This window comes from Cygnus atratus, chromosome 13, assembly GCF_013377495.2.
Source record: "Cygnus atratus isolate AKBS03 ecotype Queensland, Australia chromosome 13, CAtr_DNAZoo_HiC_assembly, whole genome shotgun sequence".
Taxonomy (NCBI): Eukaryota; Metazoa; Chordata; class Aves; order Anseriformes; family Anatidae; genus Cygnus; species Cygnus atratus.
In genome coordinates this window covers 11,277,774-11,297,447 of record NC_066374.1, presented here as the reverse complement: position 1 = coordinate 11,297,447, position 19,674 = coordinate 11,277,774, and the positions used below count along the sequence as shown (strand labels likewise).

The window sequence follows — 19,674 nt, the reverse complement described above, 5'->3', positions numbered from 1 at the left end:
GCGGGCCCGGGGGGGCAGAGGCTGGGGGGGGGGAGCCGTCGAAAGATGGCGGCTCCCCACAGCGGCGCCCCCTTGCGGAGCCGCCGCCGCCGCCATGACTGCGCCTGCGCCCGGCGCCTGCGCGCGGCGGGGTGCGGCCGGCTCCCGGGTTCGCTGCCGCCGCCGCCGCCCCGGGAGCAGCGGGCACCGGGCGGCCCTGAGGTGAGCGCGGCCCCTGCCCCGCGCCGGGCCCTGAGGGGAGGGAGGCGGGGCCCCGGCGGGGTTTGCCTGGCCGCTGAGGGGAAGGAGGAGCAGGGAGGGGGGCAGGAAGGGGAAGGGGGGCACCGGGGGGGGGGGGGCACCGGGGGGTTACCGGGAGCGGCGGCTTCCCTCAGGGCAGCGAGGAGCAGCCTCCGGGGGTGCTGGGGCAGGGCCCGGGGGCGTCTCCGAAGGGGAATTCGGAGGTGCGGGGAGGGCACGGCGACGGCTCGGGCTGAGCTCGTCCCCGGGCCGGTTTCCTGGGGGGAGATGTGCAGGAAGTGCGGCGGCCCCGCCGGCAGGTCCTCGGCTTTCCTCTTCCGCAGGGCAGCTCGCGGCCAGGCGGTACGCGGCCGGGCTGGGGGCTCCGCGCACGGGGGGGGGGGGGGGGGGGGGGGGCGATAATAGGTGGGCACGGGGTGAGTTCCCTTCTCGCAGAGGTCTCCGGCTTCAGTACTAAGTGTTTTCTTCCTTTACAGGGGCGCAGAGGAGTGGTCGTACGTGATCTACCCAAAAATCCCCGCCACATTCCTGTCTCGAGAAGAGCACAAGGCTGGAGGAAAACGCTGTCCGAAAACGTTCTCGCAGCCTTCGACGAGTGATTTCGGGAGGCACAGGTATTGTCTCGGTCAGGCCTGCTGTGCAGATCTTCCACGAGCTTAATGGCTCTCCGCCTGAGTTCTGTAAACTCTCGGTATCTGTAACGTCCCGCAGTGAGGAATTCCTAGCTTCACCTCGGGCTGGCAGAAGACACGCTACCTCTTATTTGTTCTGAGCCTCCCTCCTTCTGATTTAATTTGGCATCCCTTTGTTCTTTCCTTTAAAAGAGCGAATAGTCAGCGTCTGTTTACTCTTTATAAGCACTTGTGATTTCCACCGTATTTACTCTGAGTTAGGAAAAAAAAAAGCTTTAAATGCTTTTGTTCATTGTGTGTACCCTGTGCTTACAGCACGTGTCTTGCACTGGAGTGCGGCGCTCCTTGTGCCTGGTTCATTAGGTGTGTCCTGCTTGTCCCAAGCCTGTTTTTTGCTTTTAAAAACTCAAAGTTCTCTTCTATGCTATGTAATTTACATCTGGCATGAAGACTGTGTTTGACCAGTTTGCCAGCGTACAGTTGCACTCGGGTCTCTATAGGGAACTGACAGCTATGAGGCATTATTTGTCATTTTGGCTTTTGAGCTGTTTCCATAAAAAAGAAGCTTTTAAGTGTTCATAGGAGGAACTTCACAGACATGTTGGAAAAACAATGAAATATGTGGTTTGCCATTGGTAGGGGAATGCACAGTTTGATTTGCTTTCATGATGAGGTTGTGATTTTTCTGTCCTAATGTTTTGACACAATTTGATGGCCTTTATTATAGAGGTTTTGTATTGTTAAAAGGAGTATTTTATTTATTTACTTTACATTCCTATGTCCGTATGGTAAATCTGGTGGACTGCTGAGGCACTGCTTTCTCACTGGTAACTTCTGCTCTCTTTTTAGAACTGCAATACGTGATACAAATAAGACTGGCAAATAGGGCAATACTGTAGCACAGAAGCCATGATAAAATACCCACTGAATGCATGCTTGAACTTGTGTTTTAATTGTATCAAAACTATTTAAAGAGACTTTTGAAAACTGTTATTGATTGACCAAGGGCATTTTTTTGTTTGTTTTACTTCCCAGTGAAATTTGGGGGTAGAAGAGGAGAAATCAAAAGTGAATCAAAAGCGAATCAAAAAAGTGTGGGGGCTTTTATTTTTGAGGAAGTCCAGATTTTCTCAGTATACATGTTACCCCTCAGATACAACAGTGGCTCTCTTCCAACTTCTCTTGAAAACAGTGTTTATACTCCCAAGGAATGCCGGGTGACAAGGTGATAGGAAGGTAGACTAACAGCTGTTTTTTCCCCCCCCCCCACCTCAAATCAAAACGAGGGTGGCTTTAACTGGATTTGTCATTCATCCTGTAACGTGCTTAATTCTCCTAGCAGAACTTAGTCACTGAGGTACTGTCTTTTTTCCTTTAACAGTCAGTACTGAATAAATCTGTAGAAGCTAGGAAGGACCTATAAAAAGTGGTCGGTGTATGCGATACCCAGGACCTCTGCAAGTTGCCTGCATCTCCCAGGAGGAGTGCAGTGGATCTGGGTGTGGAACCCTGCCGTCCCAGCTCCTGGTCTTACGCCTTTACTGTGACCACCCTTGAAGCACATTAGGGGTGTTTTGTTTAAACAAGTTCTGAAGGGTACCATCGTGACAAGTCCATGCTTTTGCATGTGGTTGCAAGGACATCAAGTTTAATACTCTGCAGCTTCTGATTATGGCAGGATGCATTTCATTTTCGTATACTGTGGGGATTTGGATACCTACTGATGTTCTAGTTTTTAGTTCCCGTACAGCTGCACTTTGGTGTAGTCTTATTTTGCAGTTGTGCAGCTGTTTCATTGGCTTGTTTCTAACACATTGTAATCTTGGATTCATACAACTTAAGTTCATTGATATTTGGTCACTCATATCGCTACTCTCCTATAAAATCTGGGGTATGAGTGCCTGTAGTAAGAGTATTGAAGCATTGAGGTTTGTGTGGGTGAGGTGCCTGAATAGCTCATGCAGAACACTGTTTTCTCCGTGGTTCCCTAAGAAATACTGATTATATGGTGAAGTTTGTGTTTCTTCCTTTTTAAAAAAAAAAAAAAAAGTAAATGGGTAAACCAATTTCAGCCTGATTTGGTAGGGATATAGGTCTTAAAAACATTATTTGAAAGGTTTTGGGAAGTTTCCTTTAGCTTAGAAACAATTCTTTATTTGTTTATTTATTTGGTGAAAAATAGGAAGGTCTTTATCGTGTCCGCACTGAGATGGGAGAGTTGTGCTCGTGTTAGACATCAGCAGTGTGTGTGGAAGCTGAACTTGAAGCTCCACAGAAGCGAGCTCCCTTGGTTCTGCTGTTCACAGCACTTGGAGCTCTGGGTCGTGGGCTGGTGGTTCTGCTGTGCTGCTGGAATCTGGCAGGGCTCGGTAATTTCTTTCCCCTCTGCTGCCACTCGGGCTGTTGGATCTTTTGTTTCTTTTGCTGTACAGGTAAATGGCAGGACAGAAAGCGGTGTGAAAACTTTGAAAGGCATTCAGAAGTCCAAGTAGGTCATTCATTGCTGAAGGAGTAGTCAGGGTATTAGGGAAGAGGTCTCCTATTTAGCTTTTTTTACTCTTTCTTGGCATGCATGCTCAAGTTTGGCACTTGTCCACTCGTTTAGCGCTTGCCTAAAACAATGGAGAGTAAGCTGAGCTGTTATGGAATAGTAACACAGTCTCGATTAGACTACTGAAAGCCCCTTTTATCTTCCCTGTTAGATCTGGCGGCTAAGTTGCACAAATCAAAAATCTTTTAGGCTCCTTTATATGGGTGAGGATGTTAGGATATAGTTAGAGCTGCAGTTCATTGTTGAAAGGTTCTGCCTGATTTTATGTATGGACGGCGTGAATCATCTCTGAAATTTTTGTTACTGGAAAATGAGCAATTATGTTGTTTAGATTTCTGAACTTCTGCTTGCTCCAGATAAAGCAGTATCAAACTTCTGAGTCTGCAAAACTGGGAGGGATTGATCAAAGGTGGTGAATAGAACAATACAGCTTAGTACAGGTGACTTCTGCTGAACTCCTGGTGCTTTTTCTGCTCATGTTTGGCCAAAATGTGGCCCTGTCCAAACTGGAGAGAGAGATGTAGAAAACCTGACAAACTCTTTGAAAACAAGGTTATCAAAGAGCAGTATCAAAGCTAAAATCCACCTACAGAGGCGTCTAGTGTTAATGGAGCGAGGGCAGAGACATATCCTGCTAAGAAACAGTTCCTCTGCCAAGAATTTTTCAAAGTGCAGGAAGTATAAAAAAGTATCAATCTAGAAAGCCCCAGAAGAATTCAGTTGTGTTTCCTCTCTGTTTTCTCTCACTGTTTTCTCCCTTCTCTCAATTGGGAACGTTCCTTCAGACATATTGAAGAGAACATTTTCGCTCTCCCTCAAAAATATTTTGAGGTAATATGAAGTTATTCAATTTCACTTATGATAGCTTTGTGGGGAGAGGGAGCTGGAACCCAAACAGTGAATTTCTCCTGCAGAAGTCCTGCTGGGTTACAGGAGAGCAAGCTGTCCGTGTTAGCGATACCCAAAAATATGTAATTAGGTCAGAACGGGAGCAGCTCTCCAGACGATGTCTCGACATGTCGATTGAAATCTTGCACATTCCAAAGGAAACGCCAGGTGTGCAGACAGTGAAAGCAGACTTTGCAGCATCCTCTGAGGAGGAAGCTAACCCCAGCTGGAATGCCAGTTTGGTAATTCAGAGGCATTGATGGATAAGATAGAAATAACTTCTCTATGTATTTTTGTACAACACTTCTCTGTGGGGTAATGTGTGTTGTTTTTTTTTTTTAAATTCCTTGAAAATTATTCCCGTTCTGCTGTAACTGTTAGAACTCTTCATGTTCTGATGATCTTCTGCCTTAACTGTAATCAAAGTGCTTTCTCTGGCAGGACTCAGCAACCAGAATTACCTCTCACTACTTTGGACTTTCTGTTGACTCCTTTCTCTTGCCAAGTAACCTTTAAACTTCACTTTGAAGCTCGTGCCTAGCTTTCTGTTTCTAAATTCTGAGTCTTGCTTTTGATGCGTTGATGTGGTCGTCTGTATTTTTCTCTTTTTTCAGTTCTCCTTTTTACCTGTTATATATGTTTTACTCTCTAAATTTTTTCCCCCAGAATTCTTTTAAAGCTTTTTTTTTAAAAAAAAAGCAAACCCTACACTAATTTTCCTGCTCTTTGTGATGTTTGTTGGTGATGATTGATCGGGGAGTATGGTGTTTTTTATTGCTAGCATATATTCATGTAGCACGCAGTGCCAAGTCCCAAGGTGCTTGAGAAAAAAGAATTTTCCTCTCAAATTTGGACCTCAGCTTCGTGCTTTCTTATGAGTTTTGTTGTTATGCAAATGGTTTACAAGCAGAAATAAATAGAGACTCTGTACATGTTGAGCAGAGATTGTGGATTTAATATAAAAGGCTAGATGGAGGTAATACTGTTTGTTTGGTTGTGGCTTAAATTAAAAAATCCTTTGTCTTCCACATGTAAATCTTTAACCAAGCTACACCTGCTCACAGCCTACAGGTTTCTGGAGAGTGGGAGCATCTTTCTACTCTTTCTTTTGATTAATTTTCTAAACGCTTTGTTTTAGTACTAAATTTTGTATCCTGGTCTGTTTGTTTTTCTAGTCTGCATATGCCACACACGAATCCTTTCAGCTAAGAGAACCTACTTTAAAGGAGCCCTGCAGGGAAGCATACTTAAGAGCCCACAGGCTCTTTAATCATATTTGAATAGTTCATACTTAGCCTGATGCTTTGGCATTTTTGCATGGAGTTACTTCCTATTGCAACTGTTGCTCTTCTAAAAGTGAAGCTGCGGCCAGGTAATTCAAGATCTTAATGCTGTAAGAGCGTTATTCGTATTCCAGGCTTTTTTTTTTTGTTACCTTACTACTGTGTTCCAAACCGAAAGCTGCAAAGACCTCTTAAACAAAAACCCAGCCAAAATAATCTCCAAATAACACGCTTTCTTTAGAAAATTTTAATGAGATTGAATCAAGCTATTATATCTTCCCATGGTACAGGGAACGCGTGGCATTGTAGTGTGCCAATATGAGAAACTGCCCGCGTTGTGTTACAGTACTGGTGCCTGGTAGGTGTGGGTAGTGATGCAATTCTGGGTTATCTTGCCTTTCTGTGAAAAATCCTGTGCAGAAATGAATAGCTACGTGAGCCCGTGGGGGAGCTCGTGGTTTGTGTTTTAAAGAGAGAGCTGTTTCCAAGGCTTTGCAATTTATCTATTTTAGAAACTAGGAACTGGGCATATAAAAGGCTTTGTGTGTCTCATTCTCCGTGAGACTTCTCTTACGGGTTTTGAATGCACGTGTCCGACTTAGCGCTGCCACCTCCGTGATGGCGCTTTTCACCAAGTGATCAGAACGGCTGGCTGTTGCGTAGGTACTTCGTTTGGAAATCATCTTCTGCTCTGAAATTCCTGGTCACCGCTAAAGTTTGTGACGCAGGACTTAATTCAGCGGTTTGAAGTAAACGTAGGAAACGTAGGAATTAACCCTAAAACCTGCTCTCTGCTGCAGTTCAGTGCTGCTGCCCTTGGCAGCTGCCGGTGCTCCCCTCCTCCGCGATCCGCTCCCACCGTGTCATACCAGTGGCTTGGCAGCACCAACCGCTGATGCTCAGGCAACTGGGTGAAAGGACTCCTCAGCCTGTTGTAGTGTGCCGTCACGGCTGAGAAGGTGGGCTGCTGCCTGGCCGGGGAGGGAACACGGCGCTTGGGAAGGTCTGAAGGCAGCCTCGGCGCTGAGGGGAGCGTGCCAGAGCCGCAGAGCGGGCAGCGTGCCCCGCAGGGAGGGCAGGGGGCGAGCCTGGGACAGCGAGTTACAGGGGATACAGCAGTGCTACGGCGCTGGGATACATCCCCTCGTCTGTCACTGTTTTGTAACCCTTAGACCCTCTGTGTTCAGAAATGCTACCTTGTATGCTGTTAGGAGCAGTGTTCAACCTCTTAATAATAAAATGCTGAAAATGTTTCGTTTGTAACGCTTTTGGTAGTTTTATATTAAAGAAAATTTCAACTCTTGGTTTTGCAAAATGCAACTAATGTTTCTAAGCCTCTAATTTGTTAGATTTTTACCTTTGTTTTGTTTTTTTTTGTTTTTCTTCTAGCCCCCTTAAATGAAAATCTTGGTGCAACTGCTCTGGAATAATATATGCAGTCCTGCTGTTGGTTATTGCTGGTCAGTGCTCTTCTTTTTTATTGATTACCTTTACGATTTCCAGTGGCATGCCTCTCTCTTTACATTTGACTCTAGCCTTGAAGGATGACTGATGTTTCTGATGTATGATGAAATGCACACGTATGCTTTTCTGCCAAAGCTCAAAAGTACCTGTCAGATTTCATTTCAGGTGATTCATGATGTTTAAGCAATTTAATTCCTGCCCTTTTCAAAAAGGATAAACTGCTTCTGCATCTTTCTGCTGCTTGTTTCTTCCAAATTCCTCCCCTCACACATCCTGCTGAGTCTTTCTGGTGCAAGGTTTCAGCACTGCTTCCCACAACTGGCCGCTTTTTAATAGCGAGTGCGTACATATATTTGTATTTCCTTAAGCACTGTACGTTGTAGTGACCGAAAGCAATATCACTCACTTGAGTAGCCTGCTGCAATGCCAAAGCTTAAGGTAGTTTATTTTCACCTAGTACAGAAGAATCATGTATGCTCCCAGGGGGATGATAACAGTATATAGATACAAACTTTGTCAAAAAGGACAGAGCTAGACTTAATAGTAACAAGCTGTTTATTTGTTTGAATGGTCTTGAAGGAGAATTTGGAGGAAAGGGATTTTGTGACGTCTTATTAGCGAAGTACTTCACTGTTGCTTGTTTTCATATTTCCTTTGCAATTTTGATGCTGTTGGAGTTGTGATTTTTCTGGAATGTGCAATGTAGTCCCTCCTACTAGTTGTTTCTTCTGTTTGAAGCAGCATATTTGGTGCTGGTTGCGAGTTGGGGATTACTGATAGTACCTCAAAGGCATTTGGGTGAGAAGGCAGAGGCGTGTTCCTTCTTGCTCAGGCTAGCAGTGGAAGCTCTAGCACAGAAATGAGCAACAAATGACTGTGCTTGTAGTTGTTCCATAGTGTTTATGAACAGGAACATGAAAGTTCCTGTTCATGTAATAAAAGGTTAGAATGAATCGAGTTTTAGTCTATATCCACTTGATTATCAAACCTATTCCTTACATTTCAAGAAAGGGATAAGAAGGCCTTTAAGCATCACATATCTCTGGTAACATTTCCACAGCCTGCCCAGGAAGGCTGTTTGATTGCTGATCTCTTACAGCGTGTGTTTTTTCTAATGCTTGATATGAGCTTGCTTTATTTTACTTCAAGCCTATTAAGTTTTGCTTGTTCTGTCACCAATTAGTGAGAATAATCTGTTCTTGACCTCTTTAGAAAAATTCTTCATGTATTCTAATCTGGATACCATTTCTAGTTGTATTTCAAAGAACAGCTTTTCTTGTATGTGCTGCTGTCTGAACCTTTTGTCTTGTGTTTTCTGAATAATGTAGGTGCTTGAGGTCTGATTGTGAGTCGAGTGAATTACTGTAGTAAACAGTAGCAGTGCAACCCAGCAATTGATATCTTGGCTTATTGCATACTTTTCGGACCTTTCTTTGTGCTAAACTTCCTAGGCAGTAGAATACATAGGCAAGAAGTGTCAATTTAGAGTGTGTGTGGACTTACAGATGACAGAGTATCTTGTTACTGGGCGTGAGATCACGATCCTTTTCCGCTTGCAGGTATTTCCTAAGGACTTGTCCCTCTTGCCTGTGGGAAACTGTCTGGCCGTAAGGCAAGACTGTGGGAATTTGGCTAATTTGCACTTATGTGGTTGGAGAGCAGCCAGTTGTCACTGAGCTTTCAACTTGTTGCATCTCTGTTTCACTATTGTCTTTCTAGCCTCTGAGCTCTTCATAATGGCTTCTGAGACACTGAATATGTCTGGCTGTGATAAGAAATTGTTAGCAATATTAAAAACACTTGCAAAAGCATCTCTTAAAAATGATTGTCGTTGAGCGTGCTTTTTCTAACTTGTTCTCTTGCTTTGCGCAGGACTTTGTTTCTGGGTAAAGAATGCAGACTATAAAGTGCGTAGTTGTTGGAGATGGCGCTGTGGGAAAAACTTGTCTTCTCATCAGCTATACCACCAATGCCTTCCCCGAAGAGTACATCCCTACTGTGTTTGACAACTATAGTGCCCAAATGACTGTTGATGGCCGGACGGTTAGCCTGAATCTCTGGGACACTGCAGGCCAGGAGGAATACGACCGTCTGCGCACACTCTCGTATCCTCAAACCAATGTATTTGTCATCTGTTTCTCCATTGGTAGCCCCTCTTCCTATGCAAATGTGAGGCACAAATGGCACCCTGAAGTTTCTCACCACTGTCCTAATGTTCCCATTCTTTTAGTGGGCACGAAGAGAGACTTGAGAAATGACCTGGAAACAGTTAAAAAGTTGAAAGAGCAAAGCTTGGCTCCCACTACCCCGCAACAGGGGACTTCACTGGCTAAACAAATTGGAGCAGTCAAATATTTGGAGTGCTCAGCGTTGAATCAGGAGGGTGTTCGGGAGGTGTTTGCTGAAGCTGTTCGTGCAGTTCTGTATCCTGTGACAAAGAAGAACACAAGAAAATGTGTCTTATTGTAATTACCTCGGGTGGTGGATGTTCAAAGTTGAATAGTGACTAGAGTTTTGGAGGGCTTTTTAATGCGTTAAATTGAAGATTTGCATCTTGCACTAGCAGCTCTAAGCAGAAATGGATTATGCAAAGAATATTCTTGCAGTCTTATTGCTTCAGGGAAACTGAAACAAAATAGTTTTTTTTTTTCCAACTGAGAGGTCAAATATATACTTAATTTCTAAAGTTCCAGTCTCCAGCTTCTCCAGGGATCATTTGGCTTCTGTTCTTACTTAGTGGAGGAAAAGAAAAGAAGGGACGTCATTGAAGCCAGACGCCTTTACTAGATACCCATCAGTTACTAGACTTGCTGAAAAGCACAAATTCTGATAACTTTGCTTTAAGCATAGCTGCTGCTTTTCCCATCCCTTATGCACAGATCAAACTGGTTTTTACACACATCTGGCTGTCCAGTTGTTTGCCGATTCAGAGCTTGAAAACAATTTGTTTACATGCAGAAATGCCTGAAATATTACCGAGACTCACCTTAAAGTGAACTGTGACCATTTATATGAAGAGTTAACATAAGACATGTTTAACCCAATAAGCAGGACCCAGGGAACACCTGCAGTTATTTTGTTAATAGAAGCAGGAGATGATTTCTCCTAACCTAAGGAACTTAGGGTAATAACGATGAATCCCTTGAACGAGTGATTTTTATGCTGTCAAAATGGAGAGGTGAAAGAGTAGTTTAGATGCAAGTCTTCCATAATCTTCTAAACCAAGATAAGGTTTCATTTCACTCTCCAAAGAGACTTAACACCCTGGGAATAAACTTAATGATCTTGGGCTGACTGAGATAGTTGGGATCACACTTAGTCTCAAAGTGAGCTTTTCAGTGTAATCCCACTCTCCCTTTGATGAATCCGAAAGACTTGGTAGAAGCCCATTTTCTCTTGAAGAATTCATTGCTTCACTTTTTAATGTTCTTGGAGCGACCACCTGAGATTTTACAGCAATTCCTTTGTTGTTTTTCTGGGAGATCATCAACAGAAAATTTGGATGTTCTGTTTACAGGAAACAGAAACGCTTATTTCTTCTGATGGTTTCAGTTAAGTTTGTAATGGTTAGCCAGTCACTGGATAGGTTTACCTGGGCAATTTTCTCCCCTCTGCAAGGTGATCAGTTATTATAGACTGTTGTAACTGAAGTTCTATTTATGTTCTTTTTTTTTTTAAACTTTCTCTAGCAGCTCTAGTGAGTGACAGCTGGCTTTTATTTTCAGGATGTTCACTGTTTTTTGTGTGTGATTCTGGGACCAGCTGAGGAGTGAGCGCATGAAACCTTCCTTAGTCTTAACCTTCCAGCTTGGTAGTATGAAAGCAGCATGCTTCAAAGATGCTTTGTGTGAAACCAATGGTGCTGGACTGGGCTTTGTTGTCTGAGGTTGACAGTACTGTCTTTGTCCAGATGCAGCCTCGATTGGTAATTCAGAACTTGCTTTCTTGTGATTCCCACACATGCGAAACTGCACTGTGTATACCCTGGTCAGAAAAAAAAAAAAGCCTCATTTCAGCAAGAGGACAAAATATATCAACAAGGTTATTAGGGATCTTGTGTTAATTTGACCTTGCTTTATCTGATACAAAAAAAAAATACAGGTAGATAAACACATTCATATTTGTGCCCTTATTCCCCTCTTTGAAGAGGATGTGCCTTTCTTCAGCTGTTTTAACTGTTGCTGACACTAACCGCAATTTTTGTGTATTGGATGTATGCTCGTACAGGTACTGCTTTAGCAAGCTGCAGCCCATAGATGTAAACCGCAGTTAATTCAGGTATTGGTATAAGCGGCTAGTAAAACAGTACTGAGTTTCATACATTGCCTGATGGCAGGCAACACCAAAACGCCTGTAGCACATGATGTTTGCAGAAACCTGGAGACTTCTGCATATTTTTCTTCACCAAGTGCCATTGTCTGGAGTGTCGTTGCATCTTTTGCACTTGTAGAAGAAGTGCTGGTCCGGATGTGGCTCCTACCATAGTGCCCCGCAGGCTGCGAGGGAGTAGGAGTATTTCAGTGAGGAAACCTCTGCTCACCATGCTCTGCCTTTTCTTCAGTAATATGCCTTTACTGTGGGCTTGACTTGCTGGCAGCAATTAATCCTGTGCCTTGTAAGGCAAGATTATTTTCTGTAGGTAAATTTCAGTAACAGAGTAAATAGAATTTATCATGTTTAAGATATATTTATTTAAGCCAGTGCACATGTTTTTATAATGCAGGTCAGGCTTAAATCAACAGTCTAGTTACCCTGGTGCAAGCCCATAACCTCTGCTTAATTGAGATGTACTTTAAAAACTTTGTGATATATTTGAACTGCTCTTAAATAGGCTTTTGATGTCAACAACAGGCACCTCTTTTTTTTTTTTTTTTTTTTGCTACACAAACTTGCAATGTTGTACTGAAGCTACTACTGTTTTTAAAAGTTTTTACTTCTTTACATACTGAAATCTTGTAGTTCTGCATCTTTTGTGGCTATTCCTAACTGGATGACAATAATTTTGCAGATGAAGTCCTGTGAGCAAGTATGGTTGCACACAGCCTGTTTCTGTAGGCTCACAGAGCCGCTGTCCTGGTGTTAACTGGAAGAGGGTATGGTGAGATAAAATTCTACTAAATCAATTTATTTGAATTGATTACATTATTGCTTACACGATACTAGAACACTTTATCCCCATCTAGATTACTTAATAAATAGATTGCACAGCAGTACTGAGGATATTAACACAATAGTGAGGAAAATGAACAGAAAGTGAACTTTGAGCAACTTCAGAAGCTTTTTACTGATTTCAGAGTACCTCATCAATAGTCATTTAGGTGCCTTGTATTTGTATCTTTCTGTCAGGAGCAAAAATCCTGCTGGTTGACAGCTGATTTATTCCAGTGTCTGTTTTTCATGAGAATGACCTTCAGGAGCGCACAAATCCAATGAGCTTTTCCATGCGGTTGGCATTCTCAGTTTATGATGATCTTTTTTTCCTACAATTTCTGGTGCATTTCATTGTAAGTAGCCCAGTGCTTCAGTCTGCAATCCATCCCCTTCTTCCCATTTTTTTTTCCTGTGGACAGGTAACAAATGCTTCACACAATCACGTGGCTGGATTTTGTCTGTTCAGAAGATCAGGGTACCCCAGAGTTAAGTCGTGAGGGTTTCCCGAACTGTTCAACATTCTTTCATTTGTTTACTTAGTGGAAATGCAGCACGTATGTCATAATTCACAGAAGAGGCTCTCTGTGAAGAGACTGGTTTTAATCTTTCAGCTTATGAATCATTTCTCACATACCTAAGCATTTTGAAGACGCAGTTGTGGCCATCCACACGGCATCGAGCAGTTCAGGAATTCTGCGTCCGAAGGATGCTACGAGGCGTGTTTAGGTGTGTAAGTGCTTCTTCAGTTTACAGCTGTCGCTATTTATACGGGATTTAAACTAGAGAAGCCTCACCGTGCTTTGTCGAGTGCTAAACCTTGCTCTGTAGGAACCTTGGTGCTGCTTGGGCTCGCCTGGAGGAGCGGAGGATGTCTGGAAGAAGGGTTCGCCCCGGCGCTGCCCGTCCCGGCGGGAGCCCAAGACTAAGTGTGGTACTGATACATACACTGGCGACTTGATTTTATACTATAAAAGAATTTGTATTACAGCTAACAGTTTTAAAAGATTTTTTTTTTTTTAAATTATGCGAAATTAAATTGTAATAAAACCTCTCCTCATCTCCGTGGCTCTGCTGTTAGCTCATTCCCTGCTTTGTAACGGGGCTGGTGTGGAGGCGGCTCTCTCCTCCTCGGCCTCCGTTGCCTGGAGGGGGTACGGGACTGGGGGGAGGGGGTGTGTGTCGGGGGGTTGGGGGTGCGTGGGGGGGGTTGGGGGTGTGTGTGGGGGGGTTGGGGGTGCGTGGGGGGCGGTGTGTGGGGTTGGGGGCGCGTGGGGGGTTGGGGGCGGTGTGTGGGGTTGGGGGCGTGTGGGGGGCGGTGTGTGAGGTTTTTTGTGGGGCTGTGTGTGGGTCAGCGCCTGGGCTGTGCGCGCTCCCGTTGGGGCCGCGCGGGGCCGCTGTGCCGCCGGCTCCCTGCGCCGCCCGGGCCCCGGTTTCCGTTTCCGTCCCGGCGCCGCCGCCGCCGCCGCCGCGATGTCGGACTCGGAGAGCGAGGAGGAGGCGGATGGCGGGCGCGCCGAGCCCTTCTCGCTGGCCGGCTTCCTCTTCGGCAACATCAACGAGGCGGGGCAGCTGGAGGGGGACAGCGTCCTCGACAAGGTGCGGCGGGCCGGGGCGCCTGAGGGGAGCGACGGCACCGGGAGCCCGGCGGCGGGGCTGAGCTGAGGGGCGGCCCCGGGCCGGGGCGGGCGGCGGCGGGGCGGCGGGTGCCGAGCAGGGGCCGGGGCGCTCGGGGCGGCGGAGGGGCCCCTCCGAGCTGGGCCGCGGCTCTGGTGTCCCCAGGAGTCCAAGAAGCACCTGGCCGGGCTGGGGGCCCTGGGGCTGGGCAACCTCATCACCGAGATCACCGCCAGCGAGGACGACAGCCCGGAGGCGGACGGAGCCCACCTGGACGAGGAAGGTTAGGCACCGGGCACCGGGCGCCTGGCGGGGGGCTGCAGGGTCACGGCCCCGCTCAGGGGGGGAGAAGTGCACCGAGGTGGTCTGCGCTGCGACCAGCACTGCTCACAGGTCCTCTGCCAAGGGCCTGGCCTTCCTTCTCTTGCCACAGTGATTCCCACCTTACCTCCCGGCCCCTTGTGCACACGCTCTCTTTTATAATTAATATTTTTCACTGCTCTTTGTCTCTTCCTGCTCATAAATACATTTATTCTGTTTTTCCCTGCATTAAACTCGTACAAGTCTATTTGATGCACAGTCTCTTATTATGATTCTTTTATTTCAGATTTTGTTAAACAGTTTCATTAGGTAATCGGAAAGTGTTTCCTTTGCCAAAGCTGGTTACTTATCAAATTTGAGGTGAAATTCAGAGCTCTTGGAGATTTTGGTTGGAATAAAGGGAAAATGTTCTCTTGGGAAAAGTTAATCAAATGTTTTTATTCCTCTAAGAAAAAGGAAGTATAGGGGAAGGATTCATAAGTACGTAGCAAAGTCAGATGTTAGTAATATCCATCAAGATAAAACTTTGTGTGACTAGATATTTTTCTTCATAGGTTGGGTTAAGAGCACAGAAGACGCTGTTGATTATTCAGATATTAATGAAGTGGCAGAAGATGAAAGCCGTAGGTATAAGCAGGCAATGGGCAGCCTGCAGCCAGTTCGAAGACCAGGTAAATGGCTTTAGCATTACAGCTCTAGCTAGTAGGATGTGTTTTGGAGCAATTGCCTTAAACGCTGGTTCTGTTAAATGTGTGTTGTTGTGCCTTTTTGCTCGTTGTTTCAAGAATCCAATATAAGCTTTGTTGAAACCATGTTCACTGGATAAAGCTACTGCTTAATACCTTCCTTTTTTAAGAAATGAGTTCTTCATCAGAGTTAAACTACACTCTGAAGAGAAACCAGCAACCTTTTGCCATGGGGTCTCCTGCAGAGAGTACTGATACCTGCTGATATTTCTTTAACCTGTGTTCTTAGGAAAAGAGTTATGTGGGAGGTCAGGTGTTTCTCAGAGATAATCAAAGATAGAGTTGAGGTCTTGATCCCTTGGAGAGTAACTTCAACCATAACCTCTCTCTCCCCTTTTACCCCGATTGCTTTTTCTAAAATGACTTTCTCCAAAAGGCACTTCAGTTCTGTTTTTGGTCCCAGAGATCTCTGTCTAACAGAAACAGGCTTTTCCCTTTTAGGAGCTGCAAGTGCAAATGATGAATCTTTGTTTTTCCTGAAAGCTGCTTAACACTTAACCTTTCTGTTGTCATATTGTGGCGGGTTGGATGTAAAGTTGACCGCATTTTTCTTACATCTTTAGCAGCTTTATTCTCTCTACAAAACGTGAATAGCAGAATATATATACATATGTATTATAAGTGCTGCAGTCTGCTTTCTGTCAACTTAACTTTTTCTCCCCCATCCCACTCTTTCTTAAGTTCCAATATTACAAATGCATGTGCAGGAAGCTGAACTGGTAAGAGGTTTGCATCAAGTTATGAAATAAGAATGGTCTCCTCGCTAAGCTAATGAGGGGACGTGGTCTTCTCAGCAGGTTGGGACAGGTATGAGATAGTACAGGTGGGAAGGTTGTCTGGTTCCCTTTTATTGTCAGCTTAATGTGCAGTCTTTTCTTCTGACTGGTTAGATGAAGATGAGGATGATTATGATGCCGACTGTGAAGATATTGATTCCAAGCTGATGCCGCCACCACCACCGCCCCCAGTACCTGGAAAGAAAGAAGATGAAAAGGATGCAGCTTCCACTGGTGAGTGAGGACTTTCTTCTTCCCTCTGGCAATGTGAATGTCTGAAGGAAGCAAACGTTGCTGTGTAGCAGTTCATTCTGTGGCAAGGACCCATCCATCTTCAAAATTCTGTCTGCAGACTGCATCTGAAGGTGGGTCTTTGTCCTGTTACACAGTGTTATAGGACTGTCTGAGATGAGCTCATGTATAAAATACAGGGTAAAGTATTATATTTCTAATGACTGTTAAAATACTGATTTTTCACAATCAAATTGCTTTTTTTTTTTTATCTCATCCTCTCAGTTGTGGCTGGGAAATTCACCTGGAACGCTTAGGATAAAATGAAAGGTTATACCAGAATGGTACTCGTAACACCTACAGAGGCTTGATTTTTGCATAACTTGGTATAAAAAGTAGATGTGGCATTATGGGTTTGTACTAGGGGACAGGGAGGAAACCTGTTTGTTTATAAGGTGCTTGTTCTATTGTAGTATCTGAAGATGGAGACGGTATCATTTTGCCCTCCATCATTGCTCCTTCCTCTGCTGCCTCCGACAAGGTGGATTTCAGCAGCAGCTCTGATTCTGAGTCAGAGATGGGACCTCAAGAAGCCAGGCAGGCAGAATCCAAGGAAGGCAAACTCACACTTCCTCTTGCAGGAATCATGCAGCGAGATGCTACCAAACTGTTGCCAAGTGTTACAGAGCTCTTCCCGGAATTTCGGCCAGGCAAGGTACTGTAAAAAAATATGTGAAAGTGACAGCAACTCTATCATATGAGCCCTCTAAGAATAAATCGTATAGTATTAAGGGTGTGTAGTAGGAAATTGCTTAGATGGTCTTGCTCATCTTGATAGTTTCTGTTTCGGTTCCTGTGTTGTGCTGTTTCCAGGCTGCTTAACACGTAATGCTTTTCCTGACATCTGAAAGAGCCTCTTAAAAAGTGTTAAATAAATCAGGGTGTGAAATAATGTTTGCTGCTCTCCAAGACCACAGTGCAGACCTGTTTGTGAAAATTGTTTTTCTGCTTTCTGGCATTTCTGCCATATATGTGCCTCCCTTCGTGCTGTTCTGAACTTGTGGACTTCTTGAAAAAAATTTGCAAAGTCTGTATCCTTTACTTAATTCTCCCTCAGAACCACTCTGAGTATGGAACAGAGATGAGAACAATATCAAGTTGGTTGAAAGAATGATTTTAACTCTCAACTCTTTGCAAAATCTTAGCTCTTTCCTTTTATTACTAAGCAAATTTATTTCAATACTTCTAAAAATGCTCTCAAATAGCAAATGTTGATGTATTTCAATAATTATTTTTGAAACTTTTAAAGCTGTCAAGAGGAGAAGAAATGTGGAAGGGGAAGGAGAGTAAAGACAAGCTTATGGTTGCCAAACAGATGGTTGTCAGCTGGGATAACTTGGATTTATGCATGCCTCCATCCTAGTCTTTGTATAAGACAAGCAACTTACGTATTTAAATGTTTTAACATGTTAGCTAACCTCTGTCTGTTAGAAATCCATGTGAATCTTTAACACCGAAGTTAGACCTTATCTTCCTCTGCAGCACTTGATGCTGTCTTAGCTTTAGCATATTTGGTGTTTTCTGTTACCTTTTTTTTAAAATCAGTTATTTGTATATTCATTTCTTTGGTGCTCAGCATGTAATGTCAGGGACTGATTCAATGTTGAACATGCCCAGTTGGGGCATGTAAGTGTTGCAAAATTTTCGTAATTAATTCTTGATCACTACTAGGACTAGCAAAGCTTGAAATCCTATACATTTGTTTGTGAGGATCGGTTGATGTATGAGAAGGTGTGTGTTAACGTAGCACTGTTTTTCTTGATGAAACAACTTAAAAGAGCACGTGGATGGAGAAGCACACTTTTTCATTGAGCTGTTAGCAGCTTACCTGTCTCTGAGATGTTAGCCCTTGGCTCCTTGAAACTGGCCAGAGGGTAAAGAAGTAATCTGGGGGAGTCTTGGGAAGACAGGTAACAAAGATGTGGGCAGAGATGGACGGAGCGGTCATAGAAACATAATTAATAGGATGTGTTTTTACAAATCTTTGGTTCTAATTCACGTTTCCTAAATCTGTCAGTTGATTTGGTAATAATGCTTTCCCTCTTTACAAGAGTGCTCTGAAGAAAAAATTAATGGTGCTTAAAACCCAGCAGTCATAATCATAAAAGGAAAAAAAAGAGTTTTTCATTATCATTAGTGCGGTTTATGGAGGTTCCCGTATGCATACAGGGAAGCTGCATTGTGGTGGAAATAAAAATAAATGCATTTTTTCTGGCATATCTGTTTGTACCTGGTTGCTTAAGAAATCTCTGCTTTATGTAACTGCCTGCTAGCTTTATCTGTTTTGCTCATCATTTTATCATGCCTTCTTCAATCTCCATATGTCTTTCTGAAGGTTGTGATTGTTCAAGATGAAAATTGTGATTTCCAGGTGGTACCTTACCACACGTCCAATATGTAAAGGCAATCTTTCTTCACTGTGTTAAGTTCCTTTGTGTCTGAAATTACCTTCATTTTCAAAAGTAATTGTTCCTAATGTCAAAGAGATGGATCAGAAACTTATTTTCAAGTATGACAAGTTGATTGCAGTAGGAGCTGGAACTGTAGAACAGGCCAGGCTTCTGAATTTGAGTGCTTTCCTTCATTATTGCTTTTTCAGGTGGGGGAAAGAAAGACAAACATTCCACACTGTTGCGTTGTTTTTTTTTCCTCTGAACCCCTTGTGTTTTTTTCCTATTCTAGGTGCTGCGTTTCCTCCGTCTCTTTGGCCCTGGAAAGAATGTTCCATCGGTTTGGCGTAGCGCCCGAAGGAAGCGCAAGAAGAAGCATCGGGAGTTGGCACAAGAAGTGCAGATACAGGAGGGTGAAGTTGTAGTTGAGAGTGGAATGGAAGGAAAATCTCCCTGGGAATATGAGTTTGCTGCTCCTCCCCCTCCTGAGCAGTGCCTTTCAGATGATGAGGTGGGATATCTGAGACTTAGGGAGGGTCGCCAGCTAGCACTGGGGGTAGTAGTGGATTGGACAGCAACTTCTAGTGTAAAGAGCTTTTCCTCCGAAATAAAACTGGAGGACAGGGTTGGCTTGTATTCCAGCTATGCAGAAGCTCCTCTCCAGATACTAGTCAGTGACTTCAGGTGATTGCTTCTTACTGAGAAGGCCGCGTCCATGGTAAAGGATCAATAGGAGAGCTTATCCTCTTTGTATCGAGAAGAAATCTGTGTTCTTGGAAGTCTAATTGCAGAACGTTCTTAAGGCAGCTAGTAAGTATGGAAAAGCGCTTCTTAGAAATACTTTTCTCTGCTGAGAATGAGCTGGGAAACTTGGAAGGATAAACCTGTAACTGATACTTGGATAGACCATCAGTGTAACTGCTCTCTCCTTTGCTGTGCTTCAGATCACCATGATGGCACCTGTGGAATCAAAATTTTCCCAGTCAACTGGCGATACAGACAAAGTGACAGATACGAAGCCTAAAGTGGCAGAATGGCGCTATGGCCCCGCACAGCTCTGGTATGACATGCTGGGAATCCCTGAGGATGGCAGTGGATTTGATTATGGTTTCAAGCTGAAAGAGAAGACAGAGCAGGAGGTTAAAGGACAGGCAGATGAGAGGGTAAGAAGGGAACTGTGAGGGAAGGAGGGGAGATGTGTGTGGCTCTGAGGACTGCTGTGCGGTCAGAGCTTGGTGATGGGCTGGTGGATGGCTGTGCAGCATACAATATGAGACTTCTATTTTTTCTCCTTGAGCTTGAAAGTATAAAGGCAATGCAGGTCTTC

The 19,674-nt window shown here is 44.2% G+C and overlaps 2 protein-coding genes across 6 annotated transcripts in view; both read left to right on the top strand.

Annotated features, from left to right (window-relative positions):
• Positions 1-108: 108 nt before the first annotated feature.
• LOC118245321 (rho-related GTP-binding protein RhoG-like) lies at positions 109-13,274 on the top strand. Of its 2 annotated transcripts, XM_035541378.2 has the most exons (4): positions 109-201; positions 717-854; positions 6,984-7,054; positions 8,931-13,274. In XM_035541378.2, the coding sequence occupies exon 4, from the start codon at positions 8,952-8,954 to the stop codon at positions 9,525-9,527; it is 576 nt and encodes a 191-aa protein (XP_035397271.1). In that variant the 5' UTR covers positions 109-201; positions 717-854; positions 6,984-7,054; positions 8,931-8,951; the 3' UTR covers positions 9,528-13,274. The 2 variants fall into 2 exon arrangements, with proteins under 2 accessions (XP_035397271.1, XP_035397273.1); XM_035541380.2 differs by lacking the exon at positions 6,984-7,054.
• Positions 13,275-13,583: 309 nt separating this feature from the next.
• Positions 13,584-19,674, top strand: part of TAF1 (TATA-box binding protein associated factor 1) — a 32,660-nt gene continuing 26,569 nt past the window's right edge. For 2 of the 4 annotated variants that reach the window (XM_035541372.2, XM_035541371.2), the window contains exons 1-7: positions 13,584-13,805; positions 13,989-14,106; positions 14,699-14,815; positions 15,781-15,900; positions 16,539-16,612; positions 18,640-18,858; positions 19,292-19,510. In XM_035541372.2, the coding sequence (XP_035397265.1) occupies positions 13,680-13,805; positions 13,989-14,106; positions 14,699-14,815; positions 15,781-15,900; positions 16,539-16,612; positions 18,640-18,858; positions 19,292-19,510 (993 nt within the window). In that variant the 5' untranslated portion in view covers positions 13,584-13,679. Of the gene's footprint in view, positions 13,806-13,988; positions 14,107-14,698; positions 14,816-15,780; positions 15,901-16,370; positions 16,613-18,639; positions 18,859-19,291; positions 19,511-19,674 lie in introns of all 4 variants that reach the window. The other 2 variants (XM_035541369.2, XM_035541370.2) reach the window with 2 other exon arrangements.

Coding starts and splice junctions, on each gene's coding strand:
- LOC118245321 (XM_035541380.2), top strand. CDS start 8,952: ATGCAGACTATAAAGTGCGTAGTTGTTGGAGATGGCGCTGTGGGAAAA.